The following is a 23291-nucleotide window of genomic DNA, read 5'->3' on the forward strand; positions in this document are numbered from 1 at the left end:
CTGAATGTGTTGTGCTTGTCTCTGTTCCTCTTTTTTCTCCTTCGTTCCCCTCGTTCTCGTTCTTCTTTATAGGTTTTTTCTTTTGTTTTTTTGTGCTGAAAAAGGGAAAGAGGAGCGGGAGAGAGATAAAAGTGGGGGACAAGGGTGAGTGGGGAGCGGAGAAGAAGGAGGGAAAGGGGGAAGTGGGTGCGGCGGCGAGAGGCGGGAAAGGGAGAAGAAGGGACAGCGGCGGAGGTATGGAGGAAATGAAAGAGGTTAGGGTTTCCCTTATTTTGGACGAGAATGGGCTGGTATGGACTGGGTCAAATTTCGGACTGGGTATTGAAAGAATGGGCTAGAATTAAAACATGGACTGGTCTAAAAAGATTGAGATAGAAAATATGGTCTAGTCCAAAAAATATTAAGAATTAATCGGACCTTGATTTGGGGTTTGGTAAATCAAAATACGGACTGAGTGCAAGAAATAGTTTGGCTTCTAAATTTGAATAAGAGACACATTTTGATTAACGATGTACTAAGGGTGCCAGAATATCACCTAATACAGAAATATGTAATTATAAAAAGACCCGGGTAAAAATTATATGATGTCGCAAATGACCGTGCAATAATATTTAATAACAAACGCTATCATTAAAATGTGCGAAGTAAATGCGATGCGTATGCGGAAGTTGGTAGAAACGTTGAGAAATGCAAGTTTGAATAATACTAAATAATAGCAGCAAATAAATAGCGGTAGTAATACTGCTAATAACAATAATGATAATGGTAATAATGATAATATTGATGATAATGGTGATAAAAAATAATAATAGATATAATAATAATAGTAATAACAAATATTGATAATTAAAAATGATAGTAATTAATAATAATAAAGATGATAATAATTAATAATAAAATAATAATAATAAATAACAATTATTGATAGTGGCAAAATGTTAATAAATTAATAATAATAACAATAATAGTGGTAATAATAAGATAATAATGATAATAATAATAAGAAATAATAATGATGATAATAATAATAATAAATAACAATTATTGATAAAACAATGATAATAATTAATAATAAAATAACGATGATAATGATGATTAATAATTGATAACAAAATAACGCTGATAATAATGATTAGTAATTAATAATAATAATAATAATAATAATGGAAATAACAAGAAATAATAATTAATGACAATTAGTAATAAAATGATAATTTAAGAATAATAATAACAATAATAATAATAATAATAGTAATAATAATAATAATAATAATTATAATAATAATAATAACTGCAGCGGAATAATAAAACGTGGGTGTTAATAAAAGACTAATAATTATAGTAAAATTTAAATGCATATTTTTTAATTTCTCAAAACACTAGAAGTATTATAGGTATTTCGGGGGAGAGGCGGGACAAAATTGGGTGTCAACATCAAGCACGTTACCACCTTATACCCTGGCAAGGTATGGGGGCTCTGCTGGTCCGGCGAGGTACCAGACTCCACGTACCCACGTGGTGATATCATGTTGTCGGTTTATGAAATGCTCTCCCTACTTATCATGTTTTACTTATGTTATATATATGTATCCATGCTCATGCTCATGTTCATGTCCAGGTTTTCAGTTTCAGTTCTTAGCATGTTATTTCATGTCCCATGTTATTTCATTCAGTTGCTTTACATATCAGTACATTCAATGTGCTGACGTCCCCTTTTATTGTCCGGGGGCCTGCATTTCACGATGCAAGTTCGTATTTACAGGATGCCACATCTGCTCAGTAGGATTTGCTCGTATCAGCTCATTGGTGAGCTCCATCTCATTCGGGGTTTAGTCAGTTATCTTTATTTTACTAGTCATGCATTTAAAGGTATGTTGGGGGGCCTTGTCCCAGCAAGTACGTTTTGCAGTCAAGATTCACGATTAGAGGTTTCATAGACTAGTCAGTTTAGTTATGTTAGACATGCAAGGTGTTTAGCCATCTTTGGCTCAACTCATGTTATTTCCGCATTTATGATTTAAACAAGTATTTCATTAAATTATTATGACATCTCATTTATAAAAGCTCATCACGTTCATGCTATATTTCCACTCATGCATGCCTCATGATGATTCAGCAAGCCATGTGGTTCGCTTGGTCACATGCAGTATGGCACCGAGTGCCTCGGTGCCGTGTTTCGCTCAGGCCATGGTTCGGGGCGTGACACTTTTCATTCAGAATTACAGTGCCATTCAAATGTTGTATTTTTGTTATATGTTTTTTTAATATGTACAGATAATCTATTAAGAACCCAGTAAATAAAAAGAATTGTGATCCAACTCTTAAACTACAAATTCTGACTCCGCGCGCACTAATTTATATACAAGAATCCTCTTTAGAATCTTATAACTTGCATCTTATAAACAGGTCATGTTGATAATGTGTACTGTGAATAATATTTGTACATAGAAACTTAGTTTTAAATCAATTTCCACTGGTTGGTCATGCAAATTAATATTAATGGGAGGATAATTTATAAGAATAAAATTGCGTTAGGATTTTTGAATATCGAATGTCGACAGCTTCATCAAAATTAATCACCGGAGAATGCTGAAAATTGTCTTCCCTATCAAACACATCATGACGAACAAAATCTCAATCACATACGATTGTAAATTCAAAATACAGAGTGAAACCACCCAATTGTAACAAAAAAATTGAAGGAAAAAATCAGCAGCAGTATCTAACGCCACGTTTAGGAGTAAGAAGAGGATTGATATCAGCAAAAAAATACTTGAGAGGTTGTTAATAATTGGGAAATTTCGGTAACTGAACATATTTTTTCGATTTAATTTAATTAATTAATAATTGAATTTATTGGGTGGAAATTTGAGAAAATGGATAAATAAGTTTTCTGATCATTGAGGCATGCCACGTCAGCGGGCCTTTGCCCTGCTTTATATATGATATATGATATATGATTACTCACCTATTTTCAATTTGCAAAATAAATCACAGCCACGTGTAAAAAATAAAAATATATTGATCTAGAAATAAAAATTAAAAACAGAAAGAAAGGCCAAAAGAACTCACCTCGCGTAAAAAGAATGACAAAATGGATTGATAGGGAAGTGGTTAAATTTCTCTTACTTATAATATTTTGATAAGGATTTCTTGAAGAGAAATAATTATGATATGTATTCAAAGCTTAAAAAAAAACTGAAACATTAAAATATCTATTTATGGGTAATTAAGCTCTTTGAATCGTTTGGAATCTATTGTGAAGAAACGTATCCAACGTATGATAATGAGCAACAATGATCGTGGGGCGTGGGCTGATCAAGATTAATGCAAAGGTTATTTGTGCGTGACGGCTATATTTATTGTATGAGAGTTTCATTAATTCATAGGTTAGTAGTAGAAATGAACCAAAAACTACAATAAAAAATGAGAAAAATGTCAAAAAAAGGAGAAAAAAAGATAAATGCAAATGCTGGTCACAGAGAGATGTCACATCACCTTATTTAGATTTGTGTAAATTTAATGAGAGTTTTGGATGCTTTCATTTATTTTGTAACTATTGTTTTCAAAATATTTAATTGATAGTCAGTATGGGCAAACTTCAAACAAAATTATTCCTCCTCCTCCTCCCTTCTTTATAATAGTGTGTTACGAGTCCGTTATACATCAATTGAAGGTATAATATTCCTCCCTGTTTCTCGCATGGTACACTCCTACTCCCGTCAAGCCCCTTTTCTTCTCAATCTAATGAGACAGAGTGTAGGACTGATGTGAATCAAAGCATGTCAAAATCATAAAAGAAATAGTTCGAGCAACTCTTATATTTAAGATTGCATGGAGTAAATTAAAACCCCCATCTAAAAATCACCATTATTGCAATCTTGAAGTTGGATTTGAATATGAAAAGTGAGCTTAAATCAGTGTTGTTGGAAAAGCTTGCAAACATTGATATGAATGAAGATTGATAGTTCGAACTTTAGAAAAACTACTCCGAGTTTCACACATATATATCTGAAACTTCAGACATAAATGTTTGAAGTTTGACCTTGACAAGCCAAATTTCAGACGCGTACGTCTGAAGTTTGCTTGTGCATATGTCAAACTTAAGACAAAATTTGTAACTTCAAGTGCGAGTTGTTGCAACTTTAGTCTAAAATGGCTAAACTTACAAAAGTTTATGAACCTAGACCATGGCTTAAATGGAATTGCAAAATCGATGTGCATATGGTCAAACTTAAGACAAAATTTGTAACTTCAAATGTGAATTTTTGCAACTTCAGTATAAAATGACTAAACTTACAAAAGTTTATGAACTTAGGCACACACATATATGGAAATATGGAATTCCAAACGTGCACTTGCGCCCTTCCAATTCACGGCCCATAGCTAGGGCCCAAAAAGAAAGAAAGTTTCTATCTGATCCATTGCATGCAAGTAAGAACCTCAAATTTCTCGTTTAGAAACTATCACGTATATGTGTGCCCTCAAGCATACAAGTATCTGTGTGTGAGAAGATATAACTTAGAGAATATTAAATTTGTTTAATTTAAATTCCCAGCAGCAGAGTTACTTAACAATATTCAAATCTTGGGGAACAACTTTTTCTTGTCGACGAATTGAAGCGACAAAAGGCTGAAAATCGTGACAACAAGATTACTCTGCCATTTACAATACCTATCACGTATTTAATTAGTCGTCTGTAAAGGATTTAGTTGTATTTCAAGGTAGTCACGAAGACCATTTCTTTGTGACTTTGATAATTCCCTTTAAGCTTTTTGTTGGACTACGTAATCTCAAAGACACTTTTAATATTATGTGATATTGTTCGCTTTGTCCAAAGTTCACACGATTTTCGCAAAAGGCCTCGTACCATTAAAAATATCCAGACACCTTATACGATGTTACCTTTTCTTATCAAATTTCACATTTAGTTCTCTTTTACTTTTATTGACATAGGGTACCAGAGAAATCTTTATTTGAATCAACTTCGTTGACACGCCCAAAATCTTCGTCGCATGATATAGAAAGCTCTTTTTGATTGTACATATATAAGAAAGTAATAAAGTGTGATGGTTTCACACATTTTCTTATCGTTCTTTTTGCAATCCTGATAACAGAACTGAGAATTGTAGATATATGGAAAAATTATTAAACAGACCTGATTCTCTTAGAGCATCATTTCTGGGAAAATGAGAAATGAACATGAGTTTTCGATACACAAATTTCAAATGAATCAATTCTAACTCTAATTAATTTGCAAAACTCCCATGATTTTCATGGGAGCTATAAATTAAAATTGCCTTTTCTCGCCTCTCAACTTCTTCAAGATTGCAATCTTGATTGGATTTCTCAATTTATTTTGGTAATTCCTTGCCAGCCAAAAATGACTGAAAAAGAATAAATGCTCTTCTAGGCTGAAACAACGGAACTTCATGGCCAGCTCCTCTTACTGTTGCAAATGTAAGTCCATCATACACCTCTGTCCATCCTCCCACCTACAATAATGTGATATTCATGTTCAGTAATAAAGTAAGCGCTAATCGGAGGTGAATTCAAGATTTAGATTTTGTTTTGTATGATAAAAGTAATCTTGGCGCCTATGTTGCTCGTACTATATGATCTTGAAAAATGTCAACAGTGTTGAATCATCCAAAAGTAGTGCATTCTTGAAGGATTTGACATGGGGGTCGCAAGGAGAATCCAAGCCGCAGAGTTTCGCGCTAATCAGAGGTGAATTCAAATTTAGAGTTTGTTTTGTTACGACAGAAGTCATCTTTCATAAAAAAATGTTTTCTATTGAGAATATTATTTTCAAGGTGTTTAATTAGTTAGTGGAATAGTAAAGTTGTCGACGTGTGACCTATAGGTCACGGGTTCGAACCGTGGAAGCAGGCACCAATGCTTGCATTAGGCTAGGTTGTCTACATTACACCCCTCGGGTACGGCGCTTCCCCCGATCCTTCTAACGCGAGATGCTTTGTACACCGGGATATCTTTTTTTTAATTAGTGAGCGAAAAATATTTTTCGAAATAATATATGGAACACTAAAGATAATAGTATCAACAAATCAGAGAGTGCTTTTTTTAATATGATGTTTACTGTCTAGAGAGTCGTAAGGAAAATGACTGCCTATAAGTGCGGGAAGTCCTTTGCCTCCATTTGATGGATAAAAACATTTAATGTCAACCAAACACCAGAAAAATGACTTCTTCATAAAACATATTTGCATGAAAAGGTGACTCCTATCATACCAAACATGTCCCTATTTTCATGAAAAGGCGACTCCTATCATACCAAACATGTCCCTATTTTCATGAACAGGTGACTCCTATCATACCAAACATGTCCCTAGAGACAGCGGGTTCAAGTTAATGTAATAAGTCTCAATTGAAACAAATAATATAACATTTAAAGTCTAGATAGTTATAAGGAAAATGACTTTCGCCATAAGTAGGAGAATTTGATGGAAAAAATATTTTTTGTCAACCGAATACAAGATAAAAGACCTTTTCATAAAACACATTTTCATAAAAAAGCCTCTTTCATCATACCGAGCACACTATAGTCAATGGGTTCAAGATAAGTATTTATTACTATATGTTTACATTATATATCTTTTATGCACATGTATTAATTGTTTGAATTATAAGCGACGAGTTCAGTTGAACCAACAGTATCCACCATAGATTCGCCTCTGGTCCTAATTCTTGAAGTTCACTAGAATACTAAAAAAAAAAAAAGAAGTATATTTGTGTGTTACCTGAGTTCCAGAATACCAGGGATACCATGGAGTTTTAATCTTGAGATTAAGATGGCTTAGAGAGAACCTTGTGGCAGTAACTGGAACTACAGAATCTGTATCCCCACTGCATTTAAATTGAAACATAATTAAACCACATTAATTTCCAGTCACGTTTATAAAACTCTTTAATTAGTTTTACCTGAATACCCATATTCTAAGACCAGCAGCCATTAGTTTCTTGTAAATTGGTAGCACTGAAACATCAGAGTCCTTCCAATTCTTTAACAATATATCACTGTTCTCCCAAAAAGAAAAAATAAAGTTGTCAAAGATCCAATCGAGTACCATTTGTGAGTATGGTCCAAGACTAATGTAAGGACACAACAATATATTTTTTGAACCAACGTGGAACATTCTAACACCTTCCTTGCCGTACAGAGCTGGATATCTAAAGCGCGAACAATATATATGACATGGGGGCCAAATATAAATCAAGAATATGGATAACTATGAGTCTATGACTATAACAACAAATAAAGAAAATGGACATAGAGAGCCTCAAAAGCTAGCTGATCATGTGATGAGGAATATTGTCGAGAATCGTATAAGGAAAAACAACACACGTCTTCAACAAATGCCGGACATTCTAACACCCCCTCCCAAGTGTCAAAAATTGGACATTTGGAGTGTACTCGAAATATAATACAGGGGGCCTAATATTGGGTAAATCAAGAATTGAGATGAGTCTGACTTTTGATATCATGTTAAGGAAATGACGTTGTGTCTAATTCCAACACCAAAAGTTAGTTGATAAGGTGAAAATTGCCTAATACCATTTAAGAAATGACAACTCATTTCTATCATTGGAAAACAGAGAATTGAAAAGAATATGACTTTCATACCAAGTTAAGAAAATGACATTGTGTAATTTAACATCAAAAGTTAGTTAATAAGGTGATAATTTCCTAATACCATACAAGAAGATCAAGAACTCATTTCCTCAACCAACGTGGGATATTCAAATAACCTAGCCAAGCAAGAGCGGATCTACACATAAGTTACAGGTTCAGCAGAACTCAGTAGCTTCAGTCTGAACCCAATATTTGTTTTAAGAAATTTACTTAATACAGAAAAATAATTTGTGCAGAACCTAACAAGCAAAAAAGGGTCATGATTCAAAATCCATAAAAACTTAAAATCCTGAATCCACCTCTATCAATTAGGTAAAGCATATAGAAGTACAAGAGAAGTGAGTACCTGCAAGCTGTCCATTTGTATGAAATCCCTGTGGTATTAGCATGCATAGCTCTCTGCACATCGTGTCTATTATAGTATTTCTCTGCATAATTCTCAGTACATGGATCATAGCCAGAGAGTGGCCTATGAATAACTGTGTTCTTGAATCTAACATACTTCAAATTTGTTTCATTATTCTTAACCTTGCAAGATGGTGTGTAAATGCTGTACTGATCAATGTGACCAAATTCATGGTTCACTGCATAACTCACTGCTTCATCACACTTCTTTGATGAGTTTTCAGATGTGAAGTTGCAAGAATTCATGATTTTCTTGTAAGATTTGTCTGAAATCATACAATGGCTCCACCAGTATGTCACAGTGCCAATTCCATCATATTTGTTATCAGTAACTGCATTTCCTACCTGTGTATTATTAAATTTTCATGAGTATGTAGTAAAATTGTCTTTGAATGGGTGATTGAAGTACTTTCCCTCAATTATCAGTAAATTCTAATCTCGGTCCTTATAATAGTTGGCTAAGCGCATCTCAACTAGCTTCAATTAGTTCACTACTAAAAAAAGAGCAAATTTTCGATGGACTTTCCATCAGAAATCCCTTGACGAATGAGCTGATTTCCGATGGGACGTCTATCGAAAATTCGTTTTTTTAAGTAGTGATTAAAATGTGTGATTTTGATCCCTTTGTATAGGAAATATGTAATATTTACACTATCTATAGAACTATATTACAATCGAGTATGAAGAAGCAATACAAACTTAATACTATAACAGATTCATTAGTTATTAAATGATTTAGCACTTAATAATTTGTTACTTTGTAAAGATTAACAGATTACAAGCGGAGGGATCAAACTTGTACATACCAAATAATTGAAGGTTAGATGTGCTTAACCAGAAATTACAAGGATCAATTTAGAGTTTATCGATATTCGAGGGACTAAAACTGCAATTTTTCTTAAATGAAAGAAGATATGTTTTTTTTTTTTTTCAAAATTAGATGAATTACTTACCATGAGTCCTTTGAGATTGATGATTGGATGTGGAAATTTCTTGTTGTAACTGACAATAGCCTGTGCTAGTTGGGGAACATAATGCCCTAAAAACCCAAAAAAATTGTTAGTAAAATTACTTAATTATTATGGGATTAGAAACTAGTTTGTGTTTTTTTAAAAAAAATTACCTGCATAACTCTCCCCAGAAATATAGAAATCTCTATATTTATACTGTGGAAATCTTGACATCCATCTTGTGAGGAATATTAGTGCATCCTGAGCTGTGCCAAAAACATGAACAGCTCTAAATATTTAGTTAATACGCTCATGATTTATGCAAATGGATTACCGTTTAGATTTTGTTCCTATTTCTAAAATTTGTACAAATATAACTCTTGGGGCTGATAAAATATTAAATTGTCGTCTAACGTCTACAAAATTTTAGGTTGTGATCTAACGTTTTCTCATAAGACTTTCAGTTTCTACAGAAGAAATTTTTAGATTGTAGTTTAAAAGATCCGTAAATTGCAAGAGATATAAAAAGAGGGCTATTTACTAAATAATTGTCCCAAGAAAGGAACAACAAGTGAAACTTTCTAAAGACCTTGCTCCTTTTTCTTATATATTGACAGTGTGAACTATTTTTACGCGATCATTGTAATTAATATGTTGTAGCACATTACCCGTCTTATTTTAAAAAAAAAATAACCTCAATTATTATTGATAGTGAACAGATTCGCTTAAAATTGTCTGTGTATATAAATTAAAAATCTATATATATGAAAAATGAATATCAAGAAATGTGTATGTACCTGTTCTTTTATCACCAGAATCCTTAAGATCAGAGCTTGTATTTGTATAAGAGAAACCAACACCAGCTGGAGATTCCAGGAAGAGTATATTTGCCACTGCATTTATTAACAAATTTTAAAAAAAAAATCTTTAATTCCTTTTTAAAGAATTGTTGGTGAAAGAGAATAAAAATAAAAATGGTGTTACCTTTATTCCAAGAATACTTGTTTAAATAGAGGGAAGAACCAGTTTTATTAATTCTAAATGGACCAATTTCTTCTGATGCACCATATGCTACTGATGAACAACCTGGACCTGCATGGTGCAAACATTTTACTACTTGAAGTGAAGATTTATTAAGAAAAAAAAAAGTGAAAAATAAAAAGATGAATTAACCCAAAGAGCCGCCTACCTAACTTCTTAAACTAAAAATAGCCGGCGAATATAAATATATATATATATATATATATATATATATATATATATATATATATAACTTTGTATAATCAGAGATCTAAAAATGTGTTATTTACAACGTTTTTCATTCTGTCTTTTTGCTTTGTTAGTAACATGTTATCCTGATCTTATGTTGCTACTGTCATTTCTTCATAGTTGTTGGATTCTAGCATTCACAATGTCATGTTGACATTAACCTTCAAACTATCTAACTTTAAAATTCTTATTTTACTCTTAGCCACACAAATATATAAGTCTTGTTAAATTACAACTTTAAAAATGTTTTTCTTTTTTTCTTAAATTTCGTATCTAATCAAATAGCATCTCACATTGAAATAATGGGAGTAACTACATTAGTAGAGGGGTGCCACATACACTAAAAAAAATAGAAATTAGCTATGAAATTCATTGTTAATATGACACTAAGTAGCTAACAGTATTTTCTGATAATTGGTAATCCTACATTAAATAAAATTAACTGACATATTTTCGTTGTTTAGCGACATAAGTTGTATGTCCCTAATATTTTTTTCTTTAGTGATTGTTCCTTCTTTTAAAGTACTCCCTCCGTCTCATTTTACTTGTCGACTTTTTCTTTTACACGCTCTTTAAGAACTCATAAATAAAAGTGTATTTTTATTGCATTACCCTTATCTCTCTCCAATTAATTGCACTCTAATCAATATTGGTTACTTAAAAAAACAACTAATGTTAAACACAAAGTAGGAAAGCTTAAATAATTCTATCTTGATTTTGTAAATGAATAAGTATTTTGGGACGGATATTTTATAGTAATGAGGACAACTAATATGAGACGGAAGTAGTTGCATTTAAGCGTCATTGTACTCATTGGATTGGAAGATGTAGAAAACACATGAATACCATTATGTCTCTACAGTCTACACAACCTTATAGGAACCACCATTTAATGAAACAATCTTCCATAACTCATTCACCTACCCATCCTTGCTAGTATAATTTATTATTACTACTTTTTTCTCTTTATTTTTAATTAAGTTTCCAACAGTTAGCTTCAATTATTAACTCACAAGAAAAACACCCCTTTTTTCTTTTTCTTTTTGGAAACCTTACTCTCTTTTTCTTTATGGTTTAACAATGATAGCTCACATAAAATTCACCAAAAATTAAATTTTCCAGTCATGTAGGTCAGAAATGAGAATAGTGTAACTATCAGGACTGTTGCCTATCATCATGACCAATTACTATTTCTTTCTCATTGGTTCTGAACACGCATGCTTCTCAACAATCAATGCTTTAAATTGTCACCATTTTACAAGTTCTTTTTTTCTTATATGACTCTTATGTAAATCTATTATGCTGTTCTGTTTCATTACAATTCTTTTGTCTTATGAACTTTGTATTATCTTTGTTTTATTATTGTCTTTGGGATATTCAGTTGTTTAATACTCAAAAACTGTAAAAGTTATTAGCTCTGGAAACTGAGTTTGATTAAATATATTTAATATTTTAGAAAAAACAAAAAAGCATTTTATTAATCTTTTTCAAATTTATTTGTCCTAATTAATGGAATGTTAATTAAGCGAGACATTTAAGAGAGACGTATAAGATAATTTAAATAATTACTCTTATAATTAATCAAGGGTATTGATTGTCTTTCTAAGGTATTTGCTAATACAAATAATATGGACCGACTATCAATGGTTGGGGTAGGATAAATATTATCCTTCCACCCTTAACTATATGTATGAGTTCGAGCGTTGGATATGGAAAGAAATTTGATAGGGAGCGATTCTCCTAATGGACTTTGTGTGATGCGAATTTCTAATAGGCGGAGCACCAGAACAGGTATCGACACCCGACTAAAAAATCAAAAAAGAAATTGCATCTTTTATCTATGCACTTTTCCATTTTTTTTTTCCCTTTTTATGGTTAGAGAAGATTTTTATTTTTTATTTTGTTTGTGTGGGGATCTTTTCTCTGTGCTAAAAATTATCGGAAAAGTTGGGTTAATGCTAGAAAATGGAAAGAATAGTACAAAAACAGAGAGAAAGGTGTTTTACTTTTTTGTTGAGTTTGGAGTGTTGTCCTTTGTTTGTTTGTATCATGAGATTGTGGAGATAAAGACGAAAAAAACATAGGCCCAAATGCAGCTTTTTGTGCACATACAAACAAGGAATAAACGTAGAACAACAAAAAGAAGAAGGAATAGAAAGAGCTGATGATGATGAGGTCAGAAGGAGATCACGAGCACATATGGATGATCATTCTTCATTTTCCTTCCTGAAAATAACTTTGGAACATTATTTTTAATTTTTTTTTTACTCGATATCTACTTGTATTGGGGTTCCGACTAATTCAGATTTGTGTCGTGTAACACCTATTAAAGGAGGAAGCGGTCCATGCCAAGAACTTTTTTCCTACTAGGTTTAAACTTGCAACCTCTGATTAAAGGTGAAGGGATCTTATTCACCACCACAACTTCTGGTGATAACTGTGAAATATTATCTTTTTTTTTTCTATTTTTAAACCCATATTTGGTAACTGAACCCCTCGACTAATCAAGATTTGTGTCATGTAACACCTATTAAAGGAGGAAGCGCTCCATGCCAAGAACTTTTTCCATAAGAGGTCTCGAACTTGCAACCGCTGGAGGGATCTTATTCATCCCGCCACAACTACGGGTGGTAACTATGAAATATTATTTTTTATTTTATTTTTCACCCGGTGTCTGATAATTGAACTCTTGATTAATATGAATTTTGCATTGTATAACACCCATTAAAGGAGGAAGCACTAAATATCAAGATTTTTTCATAACAAAGTTAGAACTCGAAATCTATGATTAAACGTATGATTAGATCCTATCCATGTCATTACTACCATTAATTGTAACTTTGAAACATTTTTTTTTTCCGCCCGATATCTAGTACTAGCATCTATAGGTGGCTCATCTACATTCCAAGTCTTTACTACTAAGGGAAGGTATTGGCAAGTATAACTTTTGATACCACCAATCAATAAGATGAAATGTTAAATGTTTGATAATTTCTTATACTAATGGAAAGGAATAGAAAGCAGTGGTTGCACCCAACTATCACTTTTAGGTCGTCGACCATTATTTAGAAACAAATACCTTTTTGACTTATAAGTACTTTGGTGACACTAATTTTTTACAAAGTGAACTTAAGGTAATAACACACGCCAATTCTTTTTGACCAATTCCCAGTTATATATATATATATATATATATATATATATATAAAGAAATGGATCAGGGGCCTAACTCAACCTCAAAAGCTAGCTTATGAGGGGAGGATTGCCCCACCAATCTCATTAACCACCGATGAGGGACTTTTTTTCATTCTTCAACACCCCACCTCACGCCCAGGGCTGAACATCTGGAGCGTGGACAATTTAATTTGGGGGCCTAACATCGGGTGAGATGGGTCCTGCTCTGATACCATGTAAAGAAATGGATCATGGGTCTAACTCAACCTCAAAAGCTAGCTTATGAAGGGAGGATTGCCCAAGTCCATATAAAGAAACCACCCATCTCATTAACCATCGATGAGGGACTTTTTTTTCATTCTTCAACAATATATATATATATATATATATATAAAAGGCAAAGTTTCTAGAAACTAGATATAAGAAACGCATCACTTCATATTTATTTTTCAAAGATCAAGTTAACATAATTTAACTATTTTACTTGTTACTTTTCGAGAAGTGAAAAATTGAATGGATATTATTTGTTCTTGTGCACCAAGTCTATGATTAGTATTTATATTTGAACCTTACTCATAAGCACATGTATGGAACATGTTTCATGTGTTATCCTTAATTATTTCCTTATCATTTAAGGATTATTGCTTTGATGTAACAACATACTATATTTTAGTTTTGACTAAATATCAATATTTATTTTGCATGGACTATTCTGAAAGTTTACTACTTACTAGTACCAAAAAAAACAGAAGGTTATGGTTTTTCTTCATCAATTATTTTCTTGCCGCTTATTGCTTCCTTATAAGTTATAACCCCGGCTGGACTAATCCCAAAATTAAATTATGTATATAGATCCAATATTACTTTCTACACACACACCAAAAAAAAAAAAAACCCACGTCTCTCGTTAGCGAAATTCCTAATTTTACAACTGAAAATAACTCATAATAAAAGTTTTATCCAAAAAAATCATTGTTATAAAATCTATGCAACCGACAGTTCATATATGCAACAGTTTCCAATTGTTTTCAAGCTTTACATGCTCAAAATGGAAACTTCTTTTTTTTAACGGTTTTCTAAATTTAGGCAGAAAGCTTAAAGGATCTTCTAAATTTGATAGGGGTTATTAATTGCACACCTAAATTACCAGTCTTAATTACTCTCTGTACTATGACTAGTGTTAATTACGTGATCCGTGCAACTAATAATCTGTGTCAAGATAAGAACATTTTAAGATTTTATCAATGCTACTTTATTATGCTTTTGGAAGGATAACACGACCACCTCACAACCGGTGAGGAATGGTCAGTTAAACTCTTCCGTCGAAAATTATACAATATAATAAATACTAGCTAGTATTAGTTTGTTCATCCGAATTTATGTGGCACCTTTTAAATTTTAGAGTTAAATGAGTTTTTCTTTGACTGCAATCTTTTCCCGTCTTTTAAATATTTCTAATTATCACTTTATTGTGACTTATAGTACTTTTTAAGTATAGTTTTTAATATGTAAATTTTATTTCAAATAACTTAAAGATTTCATATTCGAATTCACGATCAAAATTAAAAGTTTGACTCTCTAACTTCGAATGGTGTCACACATAAATTAAGATAGAGGTAGTACCTTTTATACATGTGTGTGTATATATGTATTAAATCTTGAATATCTTTTAACGAAATTTGTAAGAAAAAAATAATGGAAAATTTAGAAGAGTATTAGACTAACCTCCATTGAGCCAAAGAACAAGAGGTTTCTTCTCAGGATGGGTAGTAGCTTCTGTTAACCAATAGAACAAAGCTCTTCCATGTCCTTCATTGACAGTAACATAGCCGGAAAACTGCGAAAATGTCACCGGAGGTTGTCCTGGGAGTGATGTAATACGATCCAATTCTTGTTCTTTTGTTAGAGCATTAATGGTGATGGTTAAAGAGAAAATAACTAGTAGAAAGAGGCTTAAGAAAAATGGATAATTAGCACTTTGGGATGCCATTGCACCCTTAATTCTACAAGCTCTTTATCTTTCTCTCTTCAATAATATGTATGTCACCTAATCAAGGTACTCCTATATATACATAAGATTTGATGAAGCTTACTATAAATTTTTTGTTTGTTTATTTGTTTTTGTTTTGGATTTCACGAGGACCAGATAGATATGTGCTAAAAATTAGTTTTTATTGTCCACTTTATGATGGTGTCTGAGCCGGTTTGTATGCATCTCAATTAATTTTACCGGGTATTTGCTACCTACGTGTACTGGTACTAAATAAATCTTTGTGTCCGAGCAAGCTTGGATGCATCTTGGCTAATTCAATGGCGTACTTGCTACCTCTCACCGGCGTAAGTACCCATTAACTCTGCCGATCAAGGCTTTGACAGGTGATCGATAAGAAATCACCTAGTGTTTTTTATTTCCATTGAGAATTGAACTTGAGACCTTATAGTTTTCTTCCACTTCATTGACTACAGTGGTGCTCAGCTTTCTTAAAATGTAAGAGGTTAACTAATACAACAGTTTGAAGAATTTTAACATGTACCCGACCATAATTGATTTGGTTTGATTTTAACTAAAAAAAAGTCAAACCAAACCAAATCAACCCGACATTACATATATACAATTTGTAATGCGATTATTAATATTTCTTAAATTCGTTTTACAGTTTTTTCTTTTAACATATTATTTCAAGCCTGGACTTAGAATAAACTTTTATGGCCCATATAATGTTAGCAACTCAAATAAAGTTCAAACCAAAACTAAATCAATATTAATGCTAGCAAAAGAATTCAATTCTATTAATATTTTGCATTGGTTTAAACAGTGAAAATACTTAGCTTTATTTTATTTTTGTCATGTAATTAATACTTAGTAGCCGTGCTTATTTTAGCATGACTTAGGATTTTTAGATTATGATCATTTTCATTATGGTTTATTAACAATATCTATTTTATGCGATTTCATTATCTTTTTTGTTGAGTATTTTATTAGTATTTCATCACCCATCTCACATTTTGTCTTATTTTCTTAAGAAACACCTTAATTATATAGTCGTATCTTACTATGACTAAAGAAATATTTGAAGTAAAAGTTATATGTTTTATATGAAGACTTTTCCGGAAAACCCCCTGAAAACCTGATCGAGAAAATCGGAAGAAAAAAAAAATCCGCGAATACCGAGGTTGAAAAACCCGACTTATGTTGGTTTGGTTTGATTTATACATTTTAAAACCCGACACAATAGGTTTGATTTGGTATTTGAAAAATCCTAACCAACCCAGTCCATATACACCCCAAATAACGGATAGTTTGTTCTATTTTCAAGATTATAAATCTCACTTTTTATTGAGATTTACCTACATTTTTTTTTTTTTGAACGGCCTTATAATTCAAATATGTTTTCAAATTTTGGAAAATGATTATAAAGTAACTACTCATAAAAAGCCAAACTAGCTAGTAAAGAATAAAGCAACCTTATATATAGTGCAAATTTTTGAATATTATATACCATGTATATAAGTTGAAGTTAAATTTAAATAATGGGAGTAATAATAACGGGGTGTTTTGGAGGGTTGGGGAGTTGGGGTGAGATGCAATTATAGGGGTGGACGGTGGTGGGGTGTGTGACCTCAGGACTGATGTTAGAACATTAGTTGCGGTCTTGTTAGAAAATGTGGACCTCATTAAATATTTAAGTTGGGACCTTTCTTTGTCTCTCTTCCTCCATCTTCTTTTAAAAAAAATAAGAGATGGGGACTTTTCTTTCAAGCACCTTTTAAATTAGGCATAGTAACACCTACATGGAAGGAAAATTATATTATTCAGACTTTTTAAAAATATCAATAAGTGCGTATATAAATACAATAATTTTTAAAAAGTTCGAACAATATTAAATAAAAACATAAAAAAAGGCTAAGTGAAGGACTGGAAGCATTTAAGACGCTTCTAAAGGGATCTTGGTTTAAGTTCTTCTTTGGACACAAAACAGAGTTGGCTCATTCATAGAGGTGGATAAAGAGCTTATATTAAACGGGTTTAATTGAATCGAGTAATTTGACACGAAATGTTCAAATTTTGAATTTATTATTCTTAAAGTGTGATGAATACAATTCGCTACTAAACTTTTTAAATTTAATTAAAATTTTAACTAGTAGGAGTCGCGCTAACATAGGCCCATGTCGTCACATATTATTATATAGGCGTGATCACTTGAGCCGACGTTAAGCGGACACTTTTCAAGTGCAATGGAGGTCACCAACCCAGACCATGAACCTTCTTGATCGCTCATCAACTCCATCCAAATAAGTATGGGTTTTTAGAATTTGAAGGTTGAATTCGTCGAATTTAAATTTTGAATCCGACTATACTCCTTACTTACCCCTACATATCCTTCCTAAACCAACCAATCCCAACACCCACATGCATCTCTGGCTTTGTAAGGAATAGTGGTCCAATGAAGTAGGAAATTAAAGAGAAGGGCAAAAGGTTAAAGGAGAAGAATTAATAGAAAGGTGTGGAGTTTTTTATTCTATGGATATATAGTACAATAGCAAAAGGTCATGCCTGGATGCCAGCTGACCAAGACTGCATTTTATACATTTTTTCATAAATCATTATCAATCTTTTGCTCTTCTTGGTTAGAAAACCATGAAAATTTTCATCATTATCTAATTCCTGTGGTGCATGTAAAATACTTTTTTTGGTTTATTTATCAGTACTACAACATGTCAAAATCTTGAAAACAATGGGCAAACAACAATGGCATTCCTGAATTATATGATTAGACAAACTGAATTAAATGATGGCAGTCAAAGTTTCTATTCATGAATATGACTATTCTAGTAAAATATAATAATCCTCTTTTTTAAAATGTTATATGGGGAGAGGCTAGAAAGTGAGAGTAGAGTTTATGTGACTATTAGGCCGTGATGCTGAATGAACACTATCCCTTCATTTTTAATTTAAGATCTAGGAGTGCGTCTCTCTTAAATAGATTATATACAACATCAGAGGGTGCAATCAAAATTTTCATTAGGGGATTCAAAGTTAGAGGAAATAAATAAATCTACTATATATAAATAAATAATTTTTTTTATAAAGGAGATTCACCCGTTCTAGATGAATCTCATGCGCTCTCTAACTCCGTCCTACACTAGGCGACTCTGGATTAATTAAGCCAAATAAGTACTGAATACCCTAGTTATAACAAAAAAAAAAGTAGAATTTATGGGTGGATCATCTACTCTTCCTAATCATTCCCTTCTGGCTTAATATATCATCATGTGAATTTTATAGATTTTGATGTTGTGTTTGTCAAATGAAGTGGGTACAATCATTTACCCATAGCTAAGTAGTTAGGCTGGGTTGATTTTAGTATCTAATTATCCACGTGGTGTGTCATTAATTTCACGATAAGATTATTATTCTTACGACTATCATATTTTTCCTTTTATTTATATTTATTAGTCAGTTGTCACCAAAAAATGACGTTTCTAGATATTAGGCCATTCTCAGTTTTGTCCTACCTTATGATTTATTCAACAGCCCAATATGGTTGAGGTGAGTGAGTGCTTAAAGAACTTAATTTGAATGTGAACATGTTATTTTACATGGAGGTTTAAAATTTCTTCTTGTAATATTCTTTTTGAACATAAACATCTAGTTGCTTCCACCAAGCCCACTAATCCATATTCGTGTCACACGTGTACATGGAACATGGTGAGGGGGAGTCGGAGAATATAAATGCTCAGATCGGTTGTGTAATTAAGTAAATATATATAAAGAGGTTTATTCTTGTGTAACAACTTGTGCAGAATAAGAAGACTCAAAATTGTTAATATTAATTTTGCAAGCAGTAACCTTCTCTAATATCTAATTGCTATATATGTGTCTTCATTTTTATATTAATAGATAGATCTAAATTTGATAAGGAAAGTACAATTAACAATTATTGTTTTTGGCTTATGTGAATATAAAAATAAGAGGGGTATTATCTAACAACTAGTCAATGAGCTAGAGATAATTAAGTTTATTTGGTCAAAGATTGGGCGCATGGGACAATAATAATGATATAAGATGTGATATGAAACAAATTAAATGTAATTATCTTTTGTCAAAAATAAGGGGCATACACTGGACAATAATAACGATATAATTAAGATATGATGTGAAAAAAATTAAATGTAATTATCTTTTGTCAAACACAGTAGGGTGCATACATGGACAATAATAACGATATGAGCTGTGAAATGAAACGAATGTTAATATTATCTTTTGTCTAAGTATAAAATAAGCATGTCGGCATGATATATATATATATACACACTAGAACAAACAAGTACAGATTAAAATTATTAGTTTGGTATTTGAATAGGATCCATCGATTCCATGTGGTGTTTGAATGCATGTCGTTGAATTGTTGCTTTTATACACTTGTGTGTCTGCATGTGTGCATTAATATTTCATAGGTCTAACAACCCTCAGTTTTTCCCTATTATTCGTGACGGAATCAGAAATTCTAACCACGTAACATAACTTTTGGACTATATTTATTACTAGACAAAAACCTATTCCCTTATGTAATTAGAGACAGAATCAAAATTTAAAATTTACGAATTTTAAACTTGTAACTAAATTAATAGCTCATTTAGTATTGAGTTCGCAAGTAAATATTTATATATATTTAATAAATTTTTAATATAAATACAAGGTCTGAGCCTGGGTTAGCCTAATCCACGCCTAATACTCACGACCTATCTAAACTAATTATCCAACCATCCCCACAGTTTTATGAGCTATCTTTTAAGTGTGCAACTAAATTCTTCAATGGTTCATATGTAGTCAGATGTTAGACATAGCATTTGCTAGTCGTGATCCTGGTTTTGCTTGGTGGGTTGGGAATGCTCGACTTATCAATTTATGCAGTAAATTACTAGCTAGGAATTCATGTGCTCCATGCTGGATTAATCGTATTATGGATCATTCATCGTGCCTGACCTTACTTGATGTGATTCAATAATTATATGTATATGCACACATATATTTTCTAAACATATTTTATTTGCACAACATAATTTTTCGACTAATGAAATTTAATTGAACCTTTACTCACTCCAATTAACCCTTTCAGAAAAAAGAAAAAAATCGCAATAAAGAACAAGAAATACATTGACTCTAGAGGCTTTAGGATCCCACAACAAAGACAATGAAGAGCCAAAAAAGTCAATCAAGACCTAAAACTAACTGTTTTAAATTGTTTGCTTTGAAATGAAGTCTCTAAATGTATAGTATAAGAATATTGAGATCTTGCCCAAGATTTCTGAGATGTTGTTTCCTGCAGAAATTAAATATATTGTTCAAGTTTGGCCTTTAGGTTGTTCCAACGCAATATCTTGTAAGTTGTAACTCTATTAAAGAGAAAGTTCAACATATTGCATATCAGAGAAAAATGTATGAGTTTTTTTTTTTTTTTCCGGTTTCCTCCGTCTAGTCTAGTGTTCGGTATTCATATTTGGGCCTCGACTGATGCGAATTCGCCGCATAAGGACCATTTAAGCGGGAATTGCTCTTCACAGAATTTTTTTTATACCCAGGACTCGAACCCGAAACCTCTAATTAAGGATCTACAGATATCTATCCAACCACAACCGTTATTGATATTTATGTGTTTCTTTTGATAAACGAAAAAGCTGTCAGACAATCTAATGCTCAATTTGAAATTTTGATAAGTAATATAATAATCATTTTTCTAATTAATTAGAAGAACTCGAGAAATTTTGATTGAATCATGAGATAAATTACAAAGACCAAAAACAGATTTAATAATCAGTTTATGATGAAACAAAAATAATTATCAATTTCGTGTACAACGGGGGTACATTTTTCATTTAAATACTGAGTAGCATTTTTGTTCATATCACAAGCTGCCTACTTAGCAGAACCAAACCCCAAGGAGGCAAATTGTCTGAGTATTTATATTAACACTTTTCAATTAGTACGTAACTACGTATAACATAGATTGATTATATGCAGTGATGGAGCCACATAGACTAATGGGTGGACAATTAAATACCATCCATAAAATATTATACCGAATATAAAATATTATATCGAGTATATAGGTTAAGAATTACTTTATACATAATAAAACCTTTAGCGAAATTCTTAAGTGTCGCTACTAATTATATATATTCTTTTAAACCAAAACATTCAATAAAATCTTAATAAATTACATGTTTTCTAAAAAAAATTCTTTAAAAAAACAGTACAATTTCTGTCTATGAATTTATATCTCTCCAAGGGATTCACGTGTGCGTCTAAGATTGTGTAGTACTCCTCTGCCGTGAAAGTGCAGTATCTGTTTATTTTGATTACTTTCACAAACTTCTTGCAATTTAATTTATTTATATGACAAGTTAACAAACTTCGAGGAAACTTCTTCTAGTTTTGTTTGGATAAGTTTAGCTTATTCAATACTTGCTTCTTCTATGAAGGTTTTTGACGGCGTATTGAATTTACCAATGAAAATAAAACTTTTAATATTTGTGATCCAAAATAAGTTATAGATATTTGTTTGACTATAAATCATCTCATTAAAGATAAAATGAGAAGTTTAAAGTTAAATTATTATTAAATATTAAAAAAAAAACTTTTTTTAATTGTCTAAAAAAATATTACATAAATTAGGACGAATCGAGTACTATGACAAGTGTTGGCGCTAAACATTATATAAAATGAGGAGCTCTAGGATTTTCTTCCCTATTTGCCGGAAATTAGAAAAAAATTGATTAGTAATTAAGCAAAGAAATCTTCATGACAATGCATGTTATGTTAGTACGTAACTTAAATAATACTGTAATGTTGAGTAATAAACAAGCAACTTGGTCAAACAAATGTTTAAGAATTGAATTAACTTATATACACAGATAGTTAGTGGCGAAGTAAAAATTTTCACTAAGGAGATTCAAAACACAAAGGACAAGGAGATTCAACATCTATTATAAATACATAAAAAATAATTTTAACTTTTAATATATAGTATAATTTTTAGACAAAGCGAGTTCGGATGAACCCCTTCCAATACCAGCTTTGTCCGTGCTGATAGTAGAAAGAAATTTTTATACAGATAGCATAGTTTTGGCAGCTGTAATAAATCATTTGCAGGTAATTGAATTATGCAATAGTTACATGTGATTTGCTTTTAAGTAATCTGATACTGTAAAGAGGGACGGAACTAGAAGCCGGCGGATGCGGTCGAACTCAGTAGCTTTAGTTCAAACTTATATTTTTATTAAAAAATTTATTAAGTGTGTACAAAAATTAAATTTGGTATCCAGTTACTAACTTCTAAAATCATTATCCTAGATTTAAAATCCATAATATTCAAATCCTAAATCCGCATCTGAAAGTAAGAATCTCGTACTCCCAAGGAAAACTGACGAAGGAGATATAGAGAGTGTGTCGTGCTTGATTCATAAGATTCTATAGTTAATCAATAGCACAAGTATATTAGCCTGCCTCTTCCATGACTTTCTAGACCAACTAACCCGGATCTGCCTTCACAAGTTAAAGGAAAAATTCATTCTTCCAGACATAATTTTTTTTTCCAATAATCTTACGTCCGATCTTTTCAAAAAAGTACACACAATAGTACTCTTGTATTTCCGAGCTAAAGTTCTTGCATGTATTTTTCCTAAAATGAACCCACAAACCATTGGTTACATTCCTGGATTTGTTAGACCGGAGAAGAGAAACATCGCAAATTCCTGTTGAAATCATAGTAAAGAGATGACTTAAGCCATCAAATCGAAATATCACTTCCAAATAAGGCACCCTAACTCTTTGACCA

General features: G+C 31.9%; 1 protein-coding gene across 1 annotated transcript; it reads right to left on the reverse strand.

The window, feature by feature from the left end:
* Nucleotides 1-5111: 5111 nt before the first annotated feature.
* Nucleotides 5112-15585, reverse strand: LOC132602952 (serine carboxypeptidase 24). Its single transcript, XM_060315781.1, has 9 exons — nt 15178-15585; nt 9994-10101; nt 9807-9902; nt 9183-9275; nt 9013-9098; nt 8001-8404; nt 6943-7038; nt 6762-6867; nt 5112-5495 (listed from the first exon to the last, which is right to left on the reverse strand). The coding sequence occupies exons 1-9, from the start codon at nt 15440-15442 to the stop codon at nt 5355-5357; spliced, it is 1395 nt and encodes a 464-aa protein (XP_060171764.1). The 5' UTR covers nt 15443-15585; the 3' UTR covers nt 5112-5354.
* Nucleotides 15586-23291: the final 7706 nt, after the last annotated feature.

This window comes from Lycium barbarum, chromosome 7, assembly GCF_019175385.1.
Source record: "Lycium barbarum isolate Lr01 chromosome 7, ASM1917538v2, whole genome shotgun sequence".
Lineage (NCBI taxonomy): Eukaryota > Viridiplantae > Streptophyta > Magnoliopsida > Solanales > Solanaceae > Lycium > Lycium barbarum.